At 36.6% G+C, this 17,344-nt stretch overlaps 1 protein-coding gene and 1 non-coding gene across 2 annotated transcripts; one reads left to right on the forward strand and one right to left on the reverse strand.

The window, feature by feature from the left end:
- The first annotated feature begins 6,606 nt into the window (after nucleotides 1-6,606).
- LOC121222785 (small nucleolar RNA R71) lies at nucleotides 6,607-6,713 on the forward strand. The gene has a single exon (XR_005920156.1). It is a non-coding gene; the product is annotated as a small nucleolar RNA R71 (small nucleolar RNA).
- A 2,681-nt stretch (nucleotides 6,714-9,394) lies between these two features.
- On the reverse strand, nucleotides 9,395-10,381 carry LOC107915854 (uncharacterized). The gene is made up of 2 exons (XM_016845052.2): nucleotides 9,909-10,381; nucleotides 9,395-9,800 (listed from the first exon to the last, which is right to left on the reverse strand). Exons 1-2 carry the CDS (start codon nucleotides 10,029-10,031, stop codon nucleotides 9,558-9,560), a joined length of 366 nt encoding a protein of 121 aa, XP_016700541.1. The 5' UTR covers nucleotides 10,032-10,381; the 3' UTR covers nucleotides 9,395-9,557.
- Between the last annotated feature and the right edge of the window lie 6,963 nt (nucleotides 10,382-17,344).

Below are 17,344 nucleotides of genomic sequence, written 5' to 3' on the forward strand. Positions count from 1 at the left end.
CCTTTCACTCCAAAATGCTCTCCTAAGCATAGAAATATGAATTTAAAGGATTAGGAGTATCAAGTTCACTAATTTTCATAATTAATCATCCAAAAATGCATGAAGAATGGGATTCAAATATGTTACTTTTATAGCTTTTCAAATATCCCCACACTTGTAATTCCCACCAATAATGTCTCAAAATAATTCACAAATAATCATGCATTGGCAATTCAACTAAAAGAGCACTAAAGTCTCAAACAATCCAAACTAACATTTTTAAGCACGAAAACATAGGTGTCTCCCATTATTTAAGTAGTTACCTTTAATTCAAAATCAAAAAGAATTGACATCCTCACTAAAGATCCACTCAAGCACTCAAAATGTTTAAGGCTTAATATGCATTCAATAGTCGAACAAGAAATGTCATTACCATAGGCTTGCATGAAAATCAAATCTCTACCATTATAAAATGAGATGATACACAAATCAAAAGGTCTTTAAGAGGTTGTAATGAGACTTAGGTTAAAGGTGTGGAGAAAGACAAGAAAATTTGGTTATAATCGAGATTGAATTGATAAATTGTCAAACTAGAAAAAATAAACAAATTCTGAATTAAAAAGAAGTGCATAAATTAAGAATTATTCAAGAACAAAAACGAGCTTCTTCTCAAAATATGAATTTTAAATGTTCAAGCTCAATCAACATAGAAATAAATAATAATCAATAATTTTTTTTCGTTTTGATCTTTTTTTTTTACAAGAACAATAAGAAATAATTCAACAAATCAACCAAAAGAGCATAGCTAGGAAACTAACCAAATCAAATCTCGACAAAAAGGGAGTCAATAAAATGGGAAAAAGTTTCATGAAGAAATAAGTTATGGGTTAATATTAATGGGTAAATCAAGAAACGGTGTATTAGGCTCAACAGGGTTCACTAAGGGTTAATTAAAAAGGAAGGCTTTTTTATGGGATAAGTGGGTTAAAACCTAAGTGCATTTATCATCTCAATATATCAAATCAAATGTGTGGTCTTGATATGCATAATCGAAGCAAGTTCTAGAATAACAAATCAAATTGACACATTCAACACAAATAATAAAATGAGCAAGAAAAATGTATGCTCTAAAGGCTCAAAATCTCACAAAAAAATTATGGTTTTGATGTCAAACTTGCAATTCTAAAACTTCAAGATAATACTTCAATATAGGGAAACAACCTAAATTTTTTTTAATTTCTGAAAAAAAAACTTATCATGCTTGATTCCCTCATGTCTTAGAGTTTAGGTCAAACAATTCACAAATATTTACAGATTAATCCAAAACACATCAACAAAAATCCCAAATCGATAAAAATTCATTCTAATGGAAGTATGAGAAAATTACTTAAATACAAGACATAATTCAGATATTTTCTAATAATTATATAAATAACCTCCCCTCACTTAATATGTACATTGTCCTCAATGTACAGACAGATCTAATCATAATATAAGTAGAATATCATAAGAGAGGGAGAAAACTCAAACTGCCCTGAATATTGGATGAAATTGCCAGAATGGTAAAAAGTAGAATTGTAGGCAAATCTAAATATAGTGTATGATTTCGAGCAAACTAATTAGAAAATAAACACAAACAATGAAGAAGATTAAAAGGTTACTAAATCATTAGAAACAACAATAAAATATTGAAATATAGTTCAAAAAATAATAAATGAAAGAAGTCTAAGAAAATAAAAATAAAACAACTAAAAACAACAATAAATATAAACATAAAAATAAAAAAGAAAACTAAAAAGAAAACAAATAAGCTCAATGATCCTTATCGTCAGAGGCATCATCGTGAGTCACCTACGCTGAAGAGGATATATGGAGGTACTAATAGATCTGCTGCAATGTCGCGTCAATACTATTGAAGCAAGTCAACCGTTAGGAGAGGTCCGCTAAGATAGTAGTGATGTAACAGGATGGTGACTTGAAGGTGGATAATGAGGTGGATCCTCGTGATGGAAGGGGCAATCATCAGTGAGTTCCTCGAGCTCATCTTGAGGATTAGAATGAGATAATCGGTACTGAGGAGGATCCATTCCACGAATTCACTCAATCATCCTCATATGGCTCATACTCGATAATCCCTATAGGGACATCTGGCCTACTAGTGTAACTGAGGAGGACTACTCTAGTATGTCGAGGAGACTGAGGTGACACGTGAGTCGAATCACATAAAGGCCTAAATAGATAGGACCCTTCTTACTGTACTCTACCTGATGGCGAAAGGCGAGAGCAATGAAGTAGGCTAAATAAAAAATATGCCCCGTGGCCATGCTCCAAAGGAAATAAGCATCGGTGGTACCGACGACTCCAGTACTCTCCCTCCGACTAGTTAATGTGTGGGCTAAGATGGTATGAATATATCTCAAATCCAGAGGTACTAAAGTCGCCTTCGAGCAACTCGCGTCATAAGGCGTCGTACTCGCCATGAGGTCTACCCAGAAAATAGATGGCGAGTAGTGGATGTGCTGGTATAATTGGAGAAAGCTCTTGGCACTCATGAACTTAGTAGTGTATAGTCCTAATGTAGCTTCGAACTCTGGGAAACTCATATGGCGTGCCGTACCATCGAGTCTGAAAGTGATGGTGCCCGGCTCATCATGGGTTGTCATCACCTGCTGAAGGATAAATGTAGAACAAAACTCCAAAGTCAGATCCATGTATGTGGGCTCGATAATAGAGAAAAATTGGTCTCATGGGGCTGTGGCATTGATGACATGCACGCTATTAGCTAACTAGACCTGCTCTAAAGCGGCCCAATCAATACATCGACCTAAGCCGAGTGGCCTCATTCTAAGAAACTAATATAAATCCTCTTGGGGACCTTGTGAAAAATGAAGGTACGGATGGCGCGCCTCGGCAAAAGAGCTCGAAGAAGAGGTCGCGCCAGGGGTCTTCTGCTTTGTCGAAGCGAGGACGGTGACCTTAGATTTGTTACGTGCGTTCGTAATTGTGTCCCTTAAAGAAAAATGACCAAATAAATTTAGTATTCAAAGCATGAGTATGAATCAACATAATGGGTCAATTAAAATAAGCACAAAACAAAACTTGAATGCAACTGAAATCCAAAATCATAAAATTGAACACTCAGCTAAAAAGAATATAGTTGAATCCAACCGTCACATACAAGGAACAGCAAGAAGAATATAATAATAAGAAATAAAAGAATAATAATAGGAGAGCACAAAACCCTAACATAATAATAAATTTAAAAAAATGAATTATCAAATCCTAACATAATTTCAGAAATATCAAAATGACTTATAATCATAACCAAAAATAAAACTAAGTAATAATCATAATAATAATGACTGAAAAACATAAATCAACAAAAATACGATAGCCAAAATAAAAATAATAAATCGAAGACTAAAAATAATAAATAGAATAATAACAATAAATGCAATAGTAAAAAAATAAAAATAAAATAGTAATAATGTCCAGAAATAAATTAAAAATAAATACAAAATAAAATTAAAGAAACTAAATAAACAAAAATAAATAATAAGAAATAAAAAATAAAAATTAATAAAATAAAATAAATAAAAATAGGGCAAAAGGGGAAACCGACGGAGGACGGTGGCTGGAGGCTCGCGCGGCGTTGAAGGTGCGGTGCAAAGGAGAGGAGACGGTCGAAGGGGGTAACTTGTTTGTACGTGGCTCGACAATGGTGGAAAACGGAAAAGGGAAGAAGGGGGTTGGGGTGGTATGCAAAAGGTGGGTTGCGGCGAGGGGGTGGGGGCTCGAAGAGGGGCTGGAAGAGGGGGATGATGGTGCATGGCTCAAAGGTGAGGAGAGGGGGTGTGCACTGAAGAGGGAAAGGGGAGTAGAGAAGAGGGAAAGAGAGATAGCAACAGCAGAGGGGTGCGATTGACGGGAGTGGCGACGACAGCTAGGGTTTATGAGGGAGAGGATTAAGAGGAAAAAGACAAAAGAAAAGAAGGGGGCTAAGGTTTAAATGGGTGACACGGTCGTGTAAGGGGCTTTGTTGGGCTACACGGTCGTGTCACACGCCCGTGTGGGGCTTTCCCAGCCCGTGTACGGTTAAAAATTCCAAACTAAAGTTCACACGATCGTGTGCCAGGCCGTGTGTGATCTCCTTCACTTCTCCCATGCCGTGTGAGAGGTAGTGTCTCGCACATGGCAATGTCTCCTGCCTGTGTAACTCTCTAACTTGAAATAAAATTGAAAACATTAACTCCAAGACTCACACAGTCGTGCCGCATGGTAGTGTGGACTATTTTAGGTCGTGTAACCTTCGAATTTTTGAAATATTAAGTCCCAGTATCCACACGGCCAATGACACGCCCATGTGTCTAGGTCGTGTGGGTTACATAGCCATGCTGCCAGGCCATGTAACTCATTGTCGATTGCTCCCTTATGCACACAATCTGGGACACGCCCATATGTTCAGGTCGTGTGGGTCAAAAAAATTGTTTTAATTTTGAAAAATAATTAGTTTTAAAAATAACATGAAATAAAATTAAAAGAATTATCAAAGTTTTAACACTCAGTTGCCTCCCGAGAAGCACTTACTTAAAGTCTACCCTTAACTTACCTTGTATTCGCACGGTTACGGTGGTTCGCAGAGCCGAGGCTCATTTTTCTTGCTATAAATTATTTTACCAAGATAAGTTTTAAGTTGAGTATTGTTTGCCTTAAATGTTTCAAATTTAGAATGGGTTACCTCGACTATACCGTAAGGGAAGATGTACAGTACTGTAAATGGGTTTGATCCGTTTGCATCAAGCTCCGAAGGGGCAATTCGTGGATTCCTTTTGTCCAGCAGTACCTTGTTCTCCAACCTTAAATTGGTTCAGCCCATTCATATACTCATCATGGCGTCACTTTGGTTCTTCATCATGTTCTCTTAGTTTCTCCTTGACATTTGTCCGCCATTCATCTAGTTCATTGATTTGTAACATTTTTTTTCATAAGTCGTTATGTTTCTGTCGTATTGACTGAAACATGACTCCATTACTTTTTTTCGAGGGGTTTCCTGCAAAGAAGGTTGAGCCACATGGTCACTAATAGTAACAGAAGATTTAAAATCATCTCGATCCCTAGATGTTCTCACAGAATAACAAGCTTGGAGAGCAATCATTTCATCACCTACACGAAGTACTAATTCACTCGTACCAACATCAGTTATAGTTCTAGCAGTCGCTAAAAAGGGTCATCCTAAAATTAAAGGTATCTCACTACCCTCACCCATGTCTAACACAACAAATTTAACGAGGAATATGAATTTATCGATTTTAACAAGAACATCCTCAATAACACCCCTAGGATATCTACTGGTTCTATCCGCTAATTGAATACTCATCCTAGTTTGTTTAGGTTTCCCAAGACCTAGTTGTTTAAACATTTTATAGGCCATGACATTAATACTAGCCCCTAAATCAGCTAAAGCGTTATCAATATTTAAACTACCAATTAAACAAGGAATAGTAAAAATCCCTGGATCTTTTAGTTCGTTAGGTAGTTTATTTTGTAAGATGGCCGAGCAAATTGCATTAAGTTCCACAGTTGACAAATCATCTAACTTCCGTTTGTTTGCCAACAGCTCCTTTAACAATTTGACATAATTAGGCATTTGCGAAGAGTTTCAACAAACGGTAAGTTAATATGTAATATTTTCAGGATTTTAAGGAATTTACCAAATTACTTGTTCGTGCGGTCTCTCTTCGTCGTGTTAAGATATGAAACTCGAGGTTTATACTCTTTACTAACCAGCTTTTGCTCTTTCTGGCTTACCTCAACCTTATCGTTATTCACCACAATTTATTGTCTCGGTTCTTGTTCAGATTCAACTAATCCTTCTTCATCTCGAATAGTAATTGCATGAAGCTGCTCCTTTGGGTTAGTTTCGGTATTACTAGGGAAACTACCTTGTGGTCTTTCTGAAATTAATTTAGCAAGTTGACCAATTTGGTTCTCGAGCCTTTGAATTGATTCTTGTTCATTCTTCAATACTACCTCAGTGTTTTGGAAATGAGTTTCTAACATCGAGATAAACTTTGTCAACATCTTCGAAGGTTCAGCTTCTTCTCTTGCTGATAAGGTGGTTATTGAAAGCCCAGAGGGGGTTGTGCTCTCTGGTTTCCTTGACCACCCCAAGAGAAAGTGGGATGGTTTCTCTAACCTGCATTATAGTTATCACTATAAGGGTTATTTTGAGGCCTAGAATTATTACCCATATAATTGATTTGTTCGTTCTTTGTGCTAGGAGCGAAGGGTAAACATTCTGGATTATTCATTTCACCTCCATTTTACTCGCATTGCATCACCAGATGTACCTGCGTAGAAACATATAAACCATCAATTTTCTTATTTAAAAGTTCTACCTGATTTGGTAACATGGTGACTGCATCAATATTAAAAACACTGGTTGCTTTCATTGGCTTTGTCTTCATGATTTGCCACTAATAATTATTCAGTGCCATCTCCTTAATAAATTCATAAGCTGTTTCGGGTGTGTTATTGTTCAATGTACCACCAGCTGCTGCATTAATTAACTGCCTTGTTGAGGGATTCAAACCATTGTAAAAGGTTTGAACTTGTAACCATAAAGGTAACTCATGGTGATGGCACTATCTCAATAAGTCCTTGTAGCTCTCCCATGCATCATATAGTGTCTTTAAATTGATCTAAACAAAAGAAGAGATATCATTCCTCAACTTGGTTGTCTTAGCCGGTGGGAAGTACTTCAGAAAGAACTTATCGGTCATTTGAGCCCATGTGGTGATAGAACCTCGTGGTAAAGAGTTCAACCACTATTTAGCTTTGTTCCTCAATGAGAAAGGGAATAACCGTAGACGAATGGCATCGTCAGTGGCGCCATTAATTTTGAAAGTGTCGCAGATTTCCAAGAGATTGGCTAAGTGAGTATTTGGATCTTCGTCTTGCAAACCATCAAACTAAGCAAACTATTGTACCATCTGAATAATGTTCGGTTTTAATTCAAAATTATTTGCAGCAATAGTGGGTCGTACAAAACTCGATTTAGCCCCAGTTAGAGTGGGCTTAGCATAATCGTACATAGTACGAGGAACAGGATTTGGATCTGCAGCAACTACAGAAGGTAGCTGATTATTCTGATTATCACCCATCTTCTCAGTAATAATAATGTCCTCTTGTTCGTCTACTTTATTCTGTCAATTCTACCTTGCTTTTCTATGGTTTCTGCGAGTAGTACTTTCAATTTCACTGTAAAAAATCAATAGTCCCGACAGGTTTCTTCTAGTCATAAACTAAAGGAACTTGTCAGAAAGAAACAAAAAAGAAAAAAATATTAGAATGTAAAAATTAAACTAAAAATATATAAAAATAAAATAAAAATGGCTAAATTAATAAAAATCAAGTGTTCCTAATATTTTAGTCCCCGACAATGGCGCCAAAAACTTAATGATCACTAAACTAACTATAAATATGACAAAAACGAGTGCACCTATCGAACAATAGTATATCTATGATGAGTAGAGAATATCGTATCCATGAGGACTAAAAGTATTAGTAATTATCGTTTTTCTATTATTTGGCCGACAATTTGGAGTGATGTGTTTTAATCTAAATTTACTAAACTAATTTAACTAAGAACGCAACAGAGAATGAATCAAGGAAATAATCGAATATTAACTAATGAGATAGACCATAGCTAGGAAAGAATCCACCTAGACTTCACTTATTATTATGAATCTGAATTAAATGATTTATTCACTTATGTCTTGATCCGTAAAAATCCCTAAATTATGTTAATATATCTTTTGAGAGTAAGAACAACTGACTCTAAATTCATTAATTGAAATCTCTTTCTAATTAAAACCCCTATTGACGCATTAACTCAATCTATGGATTCCCCTTTTAGATTTGACTCTAATCCGGTAGATTTATGTCGTCCTATTTTTAGGATTGCATGCAACACCACTCAATTATCTTAGATCTACTCTTAAACAGAGACTTTTGCTCCACTGAATTAAGCACATTAAACATGAATTAATATCCCGAAAATATTAAAACAAGAAATTAGCATACATAATTGAGAACAAGAATCAAGTATTTATCATGTAAATCAGAAATCAAATAATAAGATTCATCATAGGTTTCATCTTTCTTAGGTATATAGGGAATTAGTTCATAATCTTGAATGAAAACATCTCAACATCAGAATAACCACAAGTCATAAAGAAACTCAATAAAACTTCGAAAGAAATTAAAAGGAGATCTTCAATCTTGATGGAGATTCGCTTCTGAGTTGATTTTGATGGTGTTCTTCGAGTGTTTTCTTCAATCTTCTCTGATGACCCCCTTATGCCTTCTTCTCATTGGTATTTATAGACTTTAGAGTGCTCAGAAAGCCTAAAAATTGGGTTTTTCCGTGTATTTGGGAAGTAGGGTGCGAAATCGACACGAGCTGGCACATGGGCGTGTGTTCAGCCCGTGTGGAAATGCCCAGGTCGTGTGGCTCCTGAAAACAGCTCAATTTGTCTGATTTTGGCTCATTTTGCGCTTCTTTCACTCCTAAATGCTCTCCTAAGTATAGAAATATGAATTTAAAGGATTAAGAGTATCAAATTCACTAATTTGCATAATTAATCATCCAAAAATGTATTAAGAATGTGATTAAAATATGTTACTTTTATAGCCTATCACTATATAAAGACTTTTTCATTGTTCATTAAGGAGAATTATTTTCATTAATAAAGTTTTCAACTCTGAGAGTCAGTTTCTTTGTGCAAGATTTCTTTCTTGTGATTTCTAGAAGTAGTTTTCTTCTCGATTTTCTTCAAGAGGTGGTGAAAATTCATTCTTCACCTTCTAATTTGCCAAGGATTATTTCTTACAGGGTTTATTAGAGTCATTAATTGATTTTGTTGGAATTTATATCTCAAAGGGTTTAATTGGACATTTATCATTCTATCCATCATATCTATCGGTTTATCGTTTTATCTTCCACTTTATTATTTTTTTATTTTTTATTTTTATTTATTTATGATTTTTACCCAATGAAGAGAATAATTGTACTACATATATTCCCTATCAAAGAAAGAAACATGAAAATTGGAAAGATTGGAACAATGAATATGGGAAACATGATCGTTAGAGAAGGTATCGAAGGATGATTGACATTTATTATGGCAAACTAATGAACAATCATGTCATGATCAAAGGAAAATTACTTTAAGTGGGTAGCACAGCATGACTAAAGCTTTTAAACCGTTGGATTGAATCGATTTAATTTTAAAAAAATCAATCAACGATCCATATTTGCTTTCATATTGATTTTAAAATTAAGAATTTATCCGAAAAAGAATTGATTTTATAATTAATATATGATCCTATATCACACTTATATGACAATCACTTTAGGAATCATTTCAATACTTAATTATTTGTAATGTACATACACATACATGTACATATAGGTATAAAATCTTTTGCCTAATTGTCTTCAGCAGTCGTTTACATAGGGGATTAACGCTAATTCCTTTTAGTAAATTTATACAATTCATAAACACGTGAATCCTTCAGCCCCTCCTTGCGTAAAAAATGTTATTGAAAGATGCTTTAGAAGCCATTTGTGCACTGTTACTAAGCTGCCTGTTAGACTTGGAGCTCAATGAAGAACTGTATCTTCCTTGCCTATGCTTCCTTCTTGGTTGTTGGGATGACTTTGGGATAAAAACTCCAGTACCTTTGCTTTCTCTTCTGCACATTTGTTCTTGAACAAATGGACATTGTGCTATTGGGTAATTCGCACCAGTGAAGGCCTGAAATTTTTTGAACAGAACATCAGTTCTTTTTTTCTTTAAAAAAAAAGAGAATGTTTTAATGTGCTGAAAATGAAAAGCATGTAATGGTTAAAAGGAAAAAAAAACCTGGAGAGAAACTGAGGGATATCTGACAACTGAGTCATCATCATCATCCATGATAAGCAAAGAGATTTGCTTGCTTAAATCTGCAAAAAACAGATCATCTTCTACCTCAACAGCCACTTCCATGTCTTCTTAATTGGCTGAAACGAGAGCGTGGGAAGAGAGTTGGTGAGCCTGAAAACCCAGAAAGCAAATTCTTTACTTTTTCTAAATATGGAAAAACCTCTCTTCCTTCATGGGGTTATATAAACAGAGAAAAGCAAACGAAATGAGTGAGTTTTTCTTTCTTTCTTTTTTCTTTTTTAACTGTAAAGGCATACTGGGGAAGCGCATCTATGCATGTGAGGGCGGTAGGGTCTGAGTGGCAGTTAGCCAATCTGGCAATGGCCAAGTCCCATTGCTCCGCAACAGACATGTTGTGTTATGATGTTATCCGGTAGGAGCGAAGAGACTAGATAGAAATATTATCCCTTTTTCATACATTAAAAAAAATATAAGTGATTATAAATACTTTATTTAAAATTAATGTGAGATTTCATGACTTATACCCAAGTATAGAACCCGATATTCATGACTTATCTTTATAATCAACGTGGTGGTAATTTACTAGCAAAGATAAAGTTGTCTTCTTTATCTAAGATTTTCGGAATTTACTTGAATATGAGAAATTCATGGAAAGTTGTGCTAGGATTTCCAGATGAGGTGGCGTTTGGCATTTGTCATTGTTGAGCAAGAATTCACAAATAGCAGAATCTTCTTTGTTGTTGAGCTCTTTTGTAGGGCATAGATTTGAAGAAATTCAGGTAAACTAATGAAAAAATGTGTTTTCAATCTGAAATTATTCTTCTTAAGCTATTCAATACAAAGCCAAATGTACATATTTATAGAAGTAGATAATCACCTTCGATAACCACCTTCCTTAACAGATTAGCAGCTCATTCTAACTACCTCTCTAACTGACAACTGACTTATTATCTTTAACATGCATCCACCTTCTCCACTGAAAAGACTCGAAGAAAATTTCTGAATCTAGAAAAACATGAAACTGAAAGCGGTTTAGTTAAGACATGGGCAACTTGATCAGACACAGGTACTTCCCCGACCAAAATAGAACCATCGGCAACCTTCTCACGCACAAAGAATAAATCTAACTCCACATGTTTAAATTTGGAGTGTAGAATAGGATTGGCAGCAACTGCAACTGCACTGGAACTATCACACCAAATATTAGGCGGAGAAGCAGACACAATACGCAACTCCTGCAGTAATGAAATCAACCATAAAATATCACTAGTGACAGCAGCAAGACTACGGTATTCAGCCTCAGCCGTAAGTCGAGACACCACTTGCTGTTTCTTCGATGACCAAGATACAGGATTAGATCCAAAAAATATGCAATATCCCGTAGTAGACCGCCGATTATCGAAGTCCAACCCCCAGTTCGCATCCGAAAACCCAACTAGAGAAAAACAATCAGATCGACGAAAAATAATGCCAAAATCGAGAGTACCAGACAAATACCGTAATATCCTCTTAAGAGCAACCATATGAACTGTGGTCGGACAATGCATGAACTGACAAATCCTATTAACCGCATATGCAATATCAGGTCTAGTAAGGACCACATACTGTAACGCACCAGCCAGGCTCCTATATTCAGTTGGATCCGACAAAGGATCCCCGTCATTCTTAGAAATATGTGACGAGCTAATCATGGGCGTATGAACACTTTTAGCATTCGCCAACCCACTACGTTTCAACATATCCCGGATGTACTTCTTCTGACATAGATGAAGACTCCCAGAAAGAGATCGGGTAACCTCAACACCCAAAAAATAATGCAACTCACCCATGTCTTTCAACGAGAACTCATTATTCAATAGCTGTACAAACCAGTCAATAGACGACGACAGATCCCCAGTAATAATTATGTCATCAACATAGACAAGAACATAGAGAATAGAACCTGAGTGAAGTCGAACAAACAGAGAGGCATCTGACTTCGAACTAACAAACCTAACTGTTAGGAGAAACGTTCGCAACTTCTCAAACCAAGCTCGTGGAGCCTGACGCAAACCATATAAAGCCTTCTTTAAACAACAAACCAATGGTCTCCCATCAAACCCAAGCTGAACATATCCCGGGGGTTGCTGCATAAACACTTCACTATCCACATCACCATTTAAAAAGGCATTGTTGACATCAACTTGTCGAAGCGACCATCTGTTAGTAACTGCGACCGACAAGATAACCCTTATAGTAGCAGGTTTTACAACAGGACTAAATATTTCTAGAATCACAACCCGGGACTTGCGAGCAGCCTTTTACAACCAGACGAGCTTTGTACCGGTCAACTGTACCATCCAGATTTTTCTTGACTTTAAATAGCCATTTGCAGCCAATAACCTTGCGACCTGATGGCATAGGAACAAGTTCCCATGTACCATTACGAATCAGGGCATCATACTCAGTTTGAGCCGCAGTCTGCCACTCCGGGCTAGTGAGAGCTTCTTCAATCGTAGACGATTCGACAACTTCAATAGCAAGTACCTTGGGTTTAAAAACTCCAACTTTTGACCGAGTGGTCATGGGATGAATATTCGTGGTAGGCACTGAAATTTCTGGCTCTGTAGAAACAGACGGAATCGTAACAACAGGTGTGGGACCCTGATTTCCAGAGTGCACTCAACCACTATGAGAACTACCTACTCCATCTTGAGGAACCGAAGACACATCCAAAGACGGAGTATCATGACCGTTAGAATTTGTTGGAGTAGCCCCTACATCATTCTGAGGACTCAGAATCCCAGTCACATTAGGCGGACAAACAAGATCAGCAACTAAGTTCCCTTGACAAGATGACTTTGTCTCAACAACAGGAAAATAAGGAGATACAGTACTCACCTCCCGAGTGGATCGTGACAGAGACGTCAGAGATAAAAATCGGGATTCATTAAACTCCACATGACGAGATACAACAACATGACCATCAGGCAAAATACATTGATACCCTTTGTGACAAGGACTATAACCCAAGAATGTGCAAGGTTGAGAACGAAACTCTAACTTGTGACGCTGAAACGAGCGCAGATACGGATAGCAACAACATCCAAAAATACGTAAATGATCATACGTAGGTTCACACCCATAAAGAACACTATACGGAGTCTTACCATCTAATATTGGAGTGGGAAGTCGATTTATCAAGTGAACTGCACATGTAAACGCATATGCCCAAAATTCCATTGACAGTCTGGCTTGAGCTAGAAGAGTAAGGCCCATTTCCACAATGTGTCGATGTTTACGCTCGGCAACGCCATTTTGTTCAGAAGTATGCGGGCACGAAAAACGATGGACAATGCTTTGAGAAGCTAAAGTTGATGCCAAAGCTCACTCTGGAACTGCTTTATGGTCTTGCCAAACTGAGTGTGAACAAGTTTCTAAAACTGAGTAAAACACGTAACAACCTGCGATTTTTGCCGAATTAAATACACCTAAGTAAACCGAGAACTCATATCAATAAACGAGACATAGTACCAATTGTTACTAGAGGCAACTGACGCAGGTCCCCATACATCCAATACAACCAACGAGAAAGAATCAGTATATTCAGTAGTGGAAACCAGAAACGACAACTTATGAAACTTGCCCTTTTTACAAGCAGTACAAACATCACTAAAAATAGCTTTATTCATACGAAAATGACATTTATTTAAAACATTCTTAACAACATTCGACGACGGGTGACCAAGTCGCTTATGCCATAGCGAAAACACCTAACTTTCAGCATTTTGAGTCGAATATTCTACTTGAGCAGCAAACGGATGAGACATACGAGGAACAGAACCATCAGGTAGAGAAAACTGATAGAGTCAATTATGAATACGCCCCTTCATCAAAATCTCCTGAGTCACGTTGTCCTTAATCACACAGTACGTAGAATAAAATTCAAAAAATACCCTATTATCAGTTGCAAATTGTGAGACTGACAATAAATTTTTTCGAATGGATGGAGCACACAAAACATTAGATAACTAAAGCAACCTAGACCTTGTTGGCAACACACCTTGACCAATAGACGATATCATAGCAGGCGTACCATCGCCCATTAAAATAGAAAATGTACCTGAATAAGGAACGGCATTATGCAGAGCTGAAGAATCGCGACACACATGATTGCGGGCACCAGAGTCGGGATACCAAGATGACGTCCCAACCGAGCCAGGAACCGACGAGTCAGACTCATCCCCACTCACTCCATATTGAGTAGAATTTATGTGCGAACTTGAAACTGACGGATCAGAAAAGTCAGACGCATGAAGATCTCCCAACCGAGGAAGCCCAAAACATGGATTTGACGCTGAAAACACCCGAGCACGCAGCTTAGTGCACCATGGAACTACAGCATTACCGGTTGGTGGAGATGAACCAAGCTGCACATGATTCAAAATAGGATTAGTGGGCCCAATAGGAGCATTCAGCCCAAGAGGAGCATTCGGCCCAATATTAGTGAGACCAAAACTGCCATTAATTCCATCAGGTGACCCAACATCATGCGGCCCATTATTGGGTGGTCTAAACTCACAGCGCTGACTACCTGGCCTGGGCCATCCATGTAGCCCACCATTCGGTCCTGCATGTTGTTCCTGAAAACCATTATAGCCATCAGCACACACATTTTGACCAGAAACACAATTATTTTGACCAGCCCCAAAACAATTTTGACCAAAATTATTCCCATAATAATTTTGACCAAGGTTGGAAAACCTAGGTCTTGTATTCGGTTGTGAAGACCAGCCACCATCTCCAGAACCACGAGGGTTCGACAATTGAACCTGCATCGGAGATGAATCGTCACGATGGTACCAGTAATAGCACCTCTAAGCGACGTGACCAAAACGGAAGCAAATCTGACATTGGAAACGCGGCCGAAAGTTCCTCCCACGGCCACGCAGCCCCGAACGACCTGCACGTGTGGAACCATCCGTAGACGCATCTTCCACCAGGTTAGCAGCGTACACCACCTCTTGAGTTGTTTGAACATGCCGATTCTCACACTCGATCAAGGCTTCCACCAAACGTTGAAACGGCAAAAGAGTGGAGGCCAACGAAGCCGAAGATACGATAACTTCAAATTCAGACGGAAGGCCCGCAAGTAACACTGACGTCCGCTCCGCCACTGAGATGGTGGTTCCAGACAATTCCAAGAGAGCACACAGAATTTTTAGTTTTGCCACATAGTCGCGGATCGACAAGCTCCCTTTCTTGAGAGAATGAAGATCATGACGCAATCTTAACTGTCGTTGATCTGTATCGGCCGCGAACATCGCCAACGCTATGCTCCATACATCAGATGCCGATTGAAATTCCATAAAAGAAGACACAATAGTTGAGCTTATGGTGGAGAGGAGCCACGAAGTAAGCAGATTATCTTGTTGCTGAAACACGGATGCCGCCGGATTGAGCACAAGAGCACCATCCGATGCTTGCACAAATCTCAGCGGCGCAGAAGTAGATCCATCAAGAAATCTAAACAAATCATATCCATTAGTAATAAACCTAACCTGTTGCTTCCATTGAAGAAAAGTTCCTTTATCAAGCTTGACTACTTCATGCTGAGGAAGCGAATTCACCACCCGATCCGCACCAAAAACAGAGCCATTCAATTCAACCGAGTCTGAAGCAGCAGAATTTGTTGTTGCCATGCTCAAGAACACCCAGCGACTGATACCATGAAGAAATTTAGGTAAACTAATGAAAAAATGTGTTTTCAATCTGAAATTATTCTTCTTAAGCTATTCAATACAAAGCCAAATGTACATATTTATAGAAGTAGATAACCACCTTCGATAACCACCTTCCTTAACAGATTAGCAGCTCATTCTAACTACCTCTCTAACTGACAACTGACTTATTATCTTTAACAAGATTGAATTACATTTTGGGATTGAGAGTTGTTTCATGTGTCAGAGCCACTTCGAAATGAGGCTCTTATCTTATTCACAGAGGTCGGTGACATTGATTTATTATTTCATTATTTTTTTTTTGTAACTAAGGTGTTTTCCCCACTAGCATTGCAAAATATGTGTCATTTTATGAGTAATTAAAACACGACACTAATGTAGACATGATTATATGTACGTAATTATGCAAGGTTTAATACGTGTTTAACATTTTTTTAATGTGATATTTATATTTTTTATTTGATGCAACATTTTAATGTTGAAAGTAGGTTGTTCAATTTTTAGTGTTTAATTTGATGAAAATTTATAATTAATTAAGAAGTAACTAATTTTCTTCAAATAACTCTAAAAAAATCACAATCATGAAATTGTATTCTATTAAAAGAATTATGAAAATTCAATTTAATACCATTAGCAATTGAGTTTGATAAGATCAAATTTAAAAACTAAAAAAAATAAATATTATTACCTTTGAGCACGACATGTCCTCGTAGTGTAAAAAAAGAAAACACAAATACCACAAAATTATCACAATGATATATTAAGGTAATATAAAATAAAGATGTTTGAAAATTGTAGTCCACCTTAGCATATTTAAAATGGTTTAAAGATATTTGTGAATTAAATAGGGATTTGAAAAGATGTTATTGAAGATCTAATCTCAATTGAAACGCAACTCGTGGATGTAACTAAAGGTTGGACTCGTGAACAAATTTAGTTGAAGAAAATTATATGACACTAGTTCATTAGATTTTCTTAGTCCAGCTGCGAATGCTCTTTAAATGGAAAGAAACCAAACATGAATGAATTATTAGAAATGTGAAGTTTTGGTCCACACGGTTTCCCGCTGGCTTAGGTACTAAGGACGATATGATGATGTAAGATACTTATACTAGGATAATGAAAAAAACGATATTAACTTATAAAATTATATGATTATGTTATGAATGCATAAATGATGTATTCTTTGTTATAGCATTAAATGAACTGTTTTGTTGGCGGTGGCACAAGGAATTTTTTTTTATTTCCGTTTTTATTTTCCCGTATTATAGGCAGACATTAATCCCTGATTTTCTGCTGCTGAAACTGTCTCAAGGTGGAGGAGTTACAAACAGAACAAAAAGGTAACAAAGAAAAAAAAAACTTATGGGTAAAAAAGTCCTTTACAAAAAATATTCAAAAATTTTAATTTCTTCCTTAAAAAATTACATCCTATTGAGTCTTTAAAGACAAAAAAGAAAATTGTAACCTTTCCCAACAAAAATTATTAGTTGACTAGTAGTTTTATTATTAATAGAGTTGACTGACAACAATCACCAAAAGATAATATGTGGCATGTCATATCGAACAATGATGACATGATATGTAATATCATCTTTTTTTAATAATTTTTAAAAAGAATATATAAAATAATTAATAATTTAAAAATAAAAATAAAAACTACTATTTATCCATTCAAAAGTATAAAAATTTTGA

The sequence above is a fragment of the Gossypium hirsutum genome, chromosome D10 (genome assembly GCF_007990345.1).
Source record: "Gossypium hirsutum isolate 1008001.06 chromosome D10, Gossypium_hirsutum_v2.1, whole genome shotgun sequence".
Taxonomy (NCBI): domain Eukaryota; kingdom Viridiplantae; phylum Streptophyta; class Magnoliopsida; order Malvales; family Malvaceae; genus Gossypium; species Gossypium hirsutum.

Excerpts from the sequence above, each read along its gene's own strand:
- LOC107915854 (XM_016845052.2), bottom strand. The coding sequence starts at position 10,031 with ATGGAAGTGGCTGTTGAGGTAGAAGATGATCTGTTTTTTGCAGATTTA. Across the intron at positions 9,801-9,908 it reads ATCCCTCAGTTTCTCTCCAG|GCCTTCACTGGTGCGAATTA; the intron begins GTTTTTTTTTCC and ends AAAAAATTTCAG.